This window comes from Stegodyphus dumicola, chromosome 12, assembly GCF_044657685.1.
Source record: "Stegodyphus dumicola isolate Sdum_Otavi_A_Nest chromosome 12, ASM4465768v1".
NCBI classification, from domain to species: domain Eukaryota; kingdom Metazoa; phylum Arthropoda; class Arachnida; order Araneae; family Eresidae; genus Stegodyphus; species Stegodyphus dumicola.
In genome coordinates this window covers 37,558,186-37,566,536 of record NC_140779.1, presented here as the reverse complement: position 1 = coordinate 37,566,536, position 8,351 = coordinate 37,558,186, and the positions used below count along the sequence as shown (strand labels likewise).

Genomic DNA, 8,351 nt, shown 5'->3' with positions numbered 1-8,351 from the left:
AGTATTCATACTACTTTACTTGATACTATTGTTATTATTTTGGCATGCAGCGGAGAATTCCACAGTTTTACTAGTTCCAAGTTCCAAGTACAGCTGGATGCGCCGCTGATTAACTTGCAGGATTTCAGTTTTACTAATCGTCTGCGATGTAATATAAACAACATAGAATTGTGGGTGTGGTTTGAGAATCATATCCAATTAGCTGCTTTGATTTATTTACTTTGGGTGAAACATGGCTACCTTTTGATTTCGAGGGCAGATGTCACCGAATAAAAGTGCTCTTATGAGCATTTGATTTATATCCGTGTAAGAGTGCCAACTATGACCGAGTTTCTTGCGTGTTCGATGGACCCAAATGAATGCGAAGTGGTGCAGATTAATGGTCAAAGAAAATACGGCCCACCTCCAGACTGGACGGGGCCACCACCGCCAAAAGGATGCGAAGTATTCATTGGAAAATTGCCTAGATATATATTTGAAAATGAACTGCTTTCCTTGTTTAAAAATGCCGGTAGAATCTACGAATTTCGATTAATGATGGATTTTAGTGGTAGCACTCGAGGTTTTGCTTTCGCAACATATTCCAATAAGTCAGAAGCTGAAAGAGCTATAAAAATGTTCAATGAATACGAAATTCGACCGAATCACAGAATTGGCGTTAAAAAATCAGTTGATAATTGTAAACTTTATATTGGCGGTTTACCTACTTCGAAACGGAGAGAAGATATTTTCAATGAAATTTCTAAGTATACTGCAGGTGTTGTGAACGTCGTTGTTTATAGCTGCGCACATAATAAAGATAAAAATCGAGGATTTGCTTTCGTAGAATATGAAAGTCATCGAGCAGCATCTATTGCCAGGCGAATTTTGGTGAGTGGAAATGTATTGCCGTTTGGTCGAAGTCTTACGGTTGACTGGTCGGATCCAGAGCCTGAGATTGATGAAGAAAAAATGAAATCGGTAAGAATTTTAAAATTATGAGTACTTTCATCATTAACTTGCCATTAAGTTTTATGTTCTTGATTTATCAATTTCCTTTAATTCCATTAGTTCTAAAGGAATGAACATTTTTCTTATTTGTGAGTGCAATGAGTATTTTCTTTAGATAATAGGTGTTTTGTATCAGTTGTTAAGATGCGGTTGTATGATTTAATCAAGTCCAGATTACTAACTTGCCCTATTTCCTCAGATTTTGAAGGGTCTCCGAATCACCCTGTATTTCCTCATAATTTTATTATCCTGTCATAGATGCAATAAAAGTAGGCTGTGGAAATCCCTAACTATCATAACAGTGCCTTGAGTGCTATAGAATTTTCATTGCATGATTATTATTTTAATTTTCTATGCTTCAATATAATTGGAATATGAATATGGTTCACTGTATATTATCATAAAAATTTATGTTTGTTATGTACTTCAAACGATAAATTTTTAGACTTATTTCAAAACCATTTTTCTATGTTGAAACTTTCATTGGCGTACAGACTGCGTAAGATTGTGCAAAATCTCTGGAACTAAAAGACTGAAAATACAAACTACTTTTGTAATTTAATTAGTGAATTATACGAATTAAAACTGCAGCTTATGACATCGTTGATAAAAACATGTATTTTTTCAACCCATTTGTGCGATTCTTTTGCGTTTCGTTATTCTCCTATAAAAGAAGAGAATTATTGTAATATTCGTATCATTGAAATACGTTTTAGAAAACTTATGTGAGAAACGACGTTTGGGATATAATATATTTATATGAATATTTGTGATGTATAATTAAAAATTTTTCGCTATAATTTCTGTTCTGTAAATTTTCTATGCTATGATTAAACTGTAATTTATTGTTAGAATATTCTCTTACATAGTACATATTTATATGCACAAAATGCTTTCTTGAGTTGATAGCGCGAAAATACCTCATAAATGATTTTAAGAAAGAAGTATAACAAATAAAAATTATTTTCAATTATATATTACAAACTTTTTATTTTTATGTCATAAATAAGAATAGTATATAAACTCGACAGCTTAATCTTTGTTATTTGACTCGACAGATTATCCTTTAAATGACCTAGGAAACGAATTACAAGATATACAGTTAACATCAATTTTACTCTTTAAATAGAATTAATATCTATTTGTCAAGTAACTTTTCTTTCTAAAACCCTTCGTTTGTGATTAAGTGGTCTATTTTGTATGTGTAGATGTTGGAATATAATAAATTTTGTCCTTCAAGTGACCTAGAAAACGAACTACAAACATATATAATTAACATGAATTTTTCCTTTTAAAAACGGTTCGTGACATTTCTTTCTGAAATGCTTGTGTATGATGTATTTTACGCTGTCTGCTTCCGTTCTGTATATTTCGTGAATTTAACACTTTGTTAAGTAAAAAAATTTCCATACATAAAGGAAGCATTTCAGAATGAATGTTGTATTTAAACCTATTATCGTTTGTCGTCTCTCTGATAGCTTCGTCTTTGTGTATGTGAAACATAAATTTTCAGATTTTCTGTCTATCGTTTATATTTTTTAATTGGACGCACCTAGAATTTTATTTCAATTTGTTGTAGAAGATTTTACGGCGCGGAATATTTTACTGCGTTAAACTTACTGATAATTAATAAGCATGAATTATATTTTCGGATTTCTATTTGAAATTCATTTTTAATTCGATTATTATTTGATTTCTTTAATTTTTTGTCTCTTTTTTTTCTTTTCTCCCCATTTTCAAAGGAAGTATTGTAATAACGAAAAATTCTGGGTATCATATTTCAACGAAAATATTTATTTTGACCGCTATCGAATGCCATTTAACGAAGTGTTTGCGTGACATTTGTATGTAAGGACACACTAAAGGACTCTATTTCCCCAAACGAATTATAAAACTGATTAAAAATGGGATTCAGAAGAGATTTTTTTTTCGTGGCGTCTTTACCTACGTATGTATCTCGCATAACTCAAAAACGAGTAGCCTCAGAACGTTGAAATTGTTTATAAAGGACTGTTTAACATATAGTTGTGCACTTTGGTTGCAATCGGCCGCATAAAAAAAAGTATATATATATATATATATATACCCACTCTGTTATTCGGCACAATGAGCTCAGTTTTTTTAATTCTTATATGTTGGTAAATTGTGCATTTTTTGCTTTAAAAGTGATTTAATTTTTATTCGAATTTTTATTCGAATCTTCTGCTTAAGGTTTTTATGCCTTTAGATTTAATATGCATGCAGTAATTGTAGAATTATCAACAATTTAAAAGTTTAAGTGCGGCTAAGCTTATTTTTTTTTAACCATAGCAGCCATATTTGTTTATATTTGAAACTTAGAATAGTGAATTAAGTCTTTCTGTACCTCCAAGTGTCCTTTTGCCGAGTGGGAACTTAAGTGCGTATCCTTCTTGCGTGCTAGCCGAATTGTTTATTTTTGCTTAGAAACTGTAATTTTGATTGTAAAAAATATTTTTTAATTGCTTTGACTGTATTTGTTGTGTTATGTTTTTCTATATCTTTCAAATTTTAATGAAGATATTTCGAGTTTTTATGTATTTTTTACCTTGCCGCGAAGTGCGAACTGAATTAATTGAATGAGAAATATATCTCTAATGAAATTCGAGGAAATAAGTTTAAATGAAATTCTGGAAAAATGCGTATAATTTAATATTACAAGTAAGTCATGTGCTGTACACATCAGATTTTTTACTTCCTTGTACGAAGTAGAGGAAGTATTGTACAAAGTAAAGGAAGTATTTTAACCGCGAAAAATTTGTGGTATTAAATCAACAGAAATATTCATTTTGAACGTTCCCAAATCCACTTGGACTATCTTTTTGCATGATGTCTGTACGTACACTGAATAAAGGACCCTTTTTTCCCCCCCAAAAAAAACGGAATGTAAAATGGATTCAGAAGAGATTTTTTCGTGACATACTGGCGTATGCGTCTCGAGTAACTCAAAAGCGATTAGTAGAATTTCATATATGGCGTAGTTATAACATCTAGTCGTGCGCCTTTTTTTATTGCAATCGGCAGTAGCCAACGTAAACCCTTTAATCTGGCTCAAAAGTCCTCACCTGGCCTTTATTTTCGTTGGTCCATCGCCAATCGTTGGTCATAGTCATATACTTCCAATTACAGAAGTGTTTTAAATGTCGAAAAACTCATGTGTTAAAAAAAAAATATCTATGTCGTCAAATAAGAAATGCAGTCTCCCTGATCCTTTAATTATATTTAGGAAACTTTTATACTTGTTATGAAAAAATAAAATTGTAAGAAGTTTGACTGCCGATCACAAAAATTGACCGGGATATTTAATTTCAAAATTTGCGATTTTGATGTAATTTTCAACTTCCCTTGAGGGATCTCGGCTCTAGTGTAGAATTGGGTTTCCCTTCTATTGGCGACAAATTTTGTTTAGTTTGGGTGAATTCCCATTTCTGGTTACCATGATAGTTTTAACTTGGTTTAGCTTTCTGATTTTTTTAAGTGAAAATAGATCGATGTGTACATTGACAAAGTCAAGGTAGAACGCAATGCCGAGTTTGTGCAGTTTTCTGATGTTTTTTAAGTGTAAATAATCGGTGTATCGTCAAAAAAGAATCGTCAAAAAACAAGAGGCACCCAATTGTAAATACTATTCAAGTTTGAATGATTCGAGGAATAAGTTTAAATGAAGTGGAGGAAAAAAATGTGTATTATTTAATAGGCTGTACAAGGAAGTCATGCGGTGCATATGTTAGATTTTTTTTACGTCTATAAATATCATTTATGTTGAGGAGCATGGATCACAGACAACGTTACTCAGATTTTGAAATTTTATTAACTTTTAATTTAAATTTTTCTTAAACGCATTGCAGATTTTCATATATTTTGTTTAGATGAAATGAATGTATAAATACTAAAAGCTTAATTATAACGGAGTTAACATTCCACAGTTGTTTTCGTCACAACCTTAGCTAACCGAATGATAATTTATTCTAGAGCACCGTTATATAGGTGCAGATTAACATTTTTCATTCTGTATAAGGTTATAGACAACAGTTCTTTAAGACATTGAAAGATTATTTATGGGAGTGGTCTCAGACTGCATGCAAGCCGAATGCGCAATTTTAAGAGATCTATGAATCTGATGGCCAGAATTTTTTTAACAAAATAATAAATATTTTAAATAAATTTTAAATTTCGCTTACTAAATATTTATCAAAACATACGTTATCAATAATAATGGTATCTTAAAAGGAAAAATTTGAAATTTACATTTATTTTCTATCTGAAATCTGAAACTTATGTGTTTACTATTAGAACATTTTGACACTTAAAAGTGTTCTGTTGGTTACATTATAACGTTGCGCGCCTCCAACTTGCACGCAACCAAGAGGTGACTGTGAAAACTTGTATAAAAGATAGAAGCTTGTGAAGGGTTTAAGTCCCTTTTTATTCAACGTAATAAATTACAATTGCGTTCTCTTGACGCTTACAGACGGTGCCCACTTGGCAGTCAAATAAAAATAATAACCTGAAAAGAAAATAAAGACAAGATTCTAACTACGAGGCTCTCTAAAATAACTAACTCACCGCGTTTTACAATACCGCTGCTAATTCAGCAGACTTGAAGCTCACTGGAACGATGACCACTACTTCCCGCCAAGCACATAGGCCGCAACGCGGGGTTCTTCAATTCTCGCTAACTACCTCCGCGCTTGCTAAGTAAGAGAATCTCTTACCGAACTTGTTTCCTTCTATTTAAATCAGAATACTTCCGCTGATAATTTGAATCCTTGCGCGTTCTACTCAAAATTTACATATTCTGGCATTGGCAGTTCCAGGGGAAAGTAAGGCTTGACAGGAAAGATAGTTTAAACTTAAAATAAATGTTAGTTAAAATAAATATAAACCCTACAACATTTTGTAATTCAAATATATTAACAGCTAAATATTAAATTCGTGACCGACAGTTCTTTCAAAGAATAGTACATGATCTAGAAGTTTGGGTCAAAGCGCTTCAAACACTACCAGACTAACTGATGCCGTGAAACAAATCATAAAAGTCTAAAAGAAGATAAAAATAACCTTTTAAGTCTTGAATGAACAGAAAGACACATCTTATGTGACAGACGAACCTCCGCGACTTACGGGTATTTAAGTAAGTACAGATAAAAGTATGGATGGGGGAGCACTAGCTATATACACCTTGCATAAAAAAGGGGGAGGAATGGTTCTGTATCTTCCGTTCTACTGGACCCATTGTCGAAATTTAACTTGCGTTTCAATGTCTCGAAAGCACGATTTAAGATATAATATTAGATTTATATATAGTATTGTTCTAACATAGGTATTTTGACACGAAATCGAACTTTTTCTAAATAACATACCATTTTTTTTTTCATATTTCGATTCTACGACTTAAATCATGCCTAGATATTAAATTTTTATAAGTTTTCGTAAGAAATGTATGGAGACATTTGCGTAAAGCACATTTGGGTTTATTGCTTATAACAAATATGCCAAATTTAGAACGCGAGAATATTTAAATTCTCGTATATCTTAGGAAATTTTCAATAAAAAGCTGTAATGTTTTGCAGGTATGCTTAGAAATACATCTACTTTAAGAGGATGGTAAAAATTTTATAGTTTATAATTTAAAAATGTTTTCCGAAATTTTTTTAAAATGAAAAAGTGGGCGAATTTTATTTGGAATGAATCTAAATTTTGAAATGTGAAAGGAGGAATCAAATAAGTTTAATGAAAAAGAGAGATTAAGAAATACATACCAAATTATATTAACATGGAGGAGCAAAAATTTTGAGAGCTAATTTTTTAAGAACTACTTTTCCGATTTTTACAAAACTTGGCACTTTGGCATAAATTGTGTGATAGAATCGAAATATGATCGTTCCAGGTAAACTTAGTTTAGGTCATCGGTCGGTAAACCGTGGCTTTTAAATGTGGCTTTTGCACAAAAAGCAAATCCGGCCGTGCTCACGTAAAAGCAAGAAAAGCACGTGTCATATAGTACCAAATATCCTGTCCGTGATGCAAGGAAGAAAGCAGCTGTGAAACTTCAGAACATTAAAGAAAAATCAAGTTCTGTATTTAATTAATTACTGGATGCAATGTTCCAATAATGCTAATGTTGCAAGTTTTGTGATTAGTCAAGAGATGCTAAAAGAGAGAAACTATACAGACGGCGAATGCATAAAAAGTTCTTTTATACATGCATTCGAAGAGCTATTTTTGGAGATTTTAAGAACAAAGCGGATATTCTAAAAAACACTTAAAAGTTACCATTGTCAAACCGTGGAAGATAGAATAGTCAAAACGTCTTCGAAAATAACCAACCAGCAAGTCTAAGATCTTAAATTGGTTTCACCTTTATCAACACTGTGACGTAAATAATTTTTATAGAGCCAAGTTTCACTTTTTGTGCAATGTATTTCACCTAGAGAGGTCATGAAGAAGAATGTTTAAGATTATTGCTACCCAAAGGTCAGACATTTGGAGAAAAAATTGGATGCATTGAAAAACATCATATTTCACTCGATAAAATTGTTTCATTTGCAATAAACGGGGCAAAACGTATGACCGACGTAAAAAACGTGTCTCTGTCATGAGACACTTACCATCATATCATTCATCAAGAAGCGCTTTGTTTGCAGACACTTTCAGAACAAATTTACACAGTTACAGAATTGGTGGTTAAAATTTATCAACTCCATTATAGCTAAAAAGCTCTTAATCATCGTCGGGTTAAAAAATTTTTAGTTGAAATGGAGAGTGAGTACGCATATCTTCTTCTGCATAACAAAGTACGTTGGTTATGAAGAGGAAACATTTTGAAATGTTTCTCGTCCTTATTAACAGAAATTAAAGCATGTCTCCTTGAAATGGTGTTTATTATCCAGAATCGGGAAGCTACAAATCGCGGTTGAAAAGATAACTCCCACCTTCAAAGGCGGTATTCTGCAACTCAGCAGCAGACGTATACAAACTCGAGGAGCGCATACAAAAGGCAGCAGTCCAACCAGAAGTAAAATGGAGGCAGCGAAGTAAACCTCTCTGTGTTATCCATAATGTCTCAGACACAGTCATGCCAGAAGAGATTATCGCGGAACTTACCGCAGCAACCAGTGTCTCAGCAACCTTCAAAACGGCTTTCAGACTCAAGTATAGACGATCAGAGTTAAATGGGTGCTCGATTGTGAACTCAGTTTTGCTGCGGCAATCCGAGCACGAAGGATCTTCACGGGGTGACAACCGCACACAGTAACGGAATTTCGGGGAATTAAGCGATGCTACAAGTGTCAACAATTGGGGCATACCCAGGAAGTGTGCATAAGCAAACAGAGCTTTTG

General features: G+C 32.8%; 1 protein-coding gene across 2 annotated transcripts in view; it reads left to right on the top strand.

Moving 5' to 3' along the window:
- Positions 1-203: 203 nt before the first annotated feature.
- LOC118188916 (putative RNA-binding protein 46) overlaps positions 204-8,351 on the top strand; it is a 66,269-nt gene continuing 58,121 nt past the window's right edge. Inside the window, exon 1 of one of the 2 annotated variants that reach the window (XM_085827633.1) lies at positions 204-960. In XM_085827633.1, the coding sequence (XP_085683759.1) occupies positions 322-960 (639 nt within the window). In that variant the 5' untranslated portion in view covers positions 204-321. The remainder of the gene's footprint in view (positions 961-8,351) is intronic. The other variant, XM_085827632.1, reaches the window with a different exon arrangement.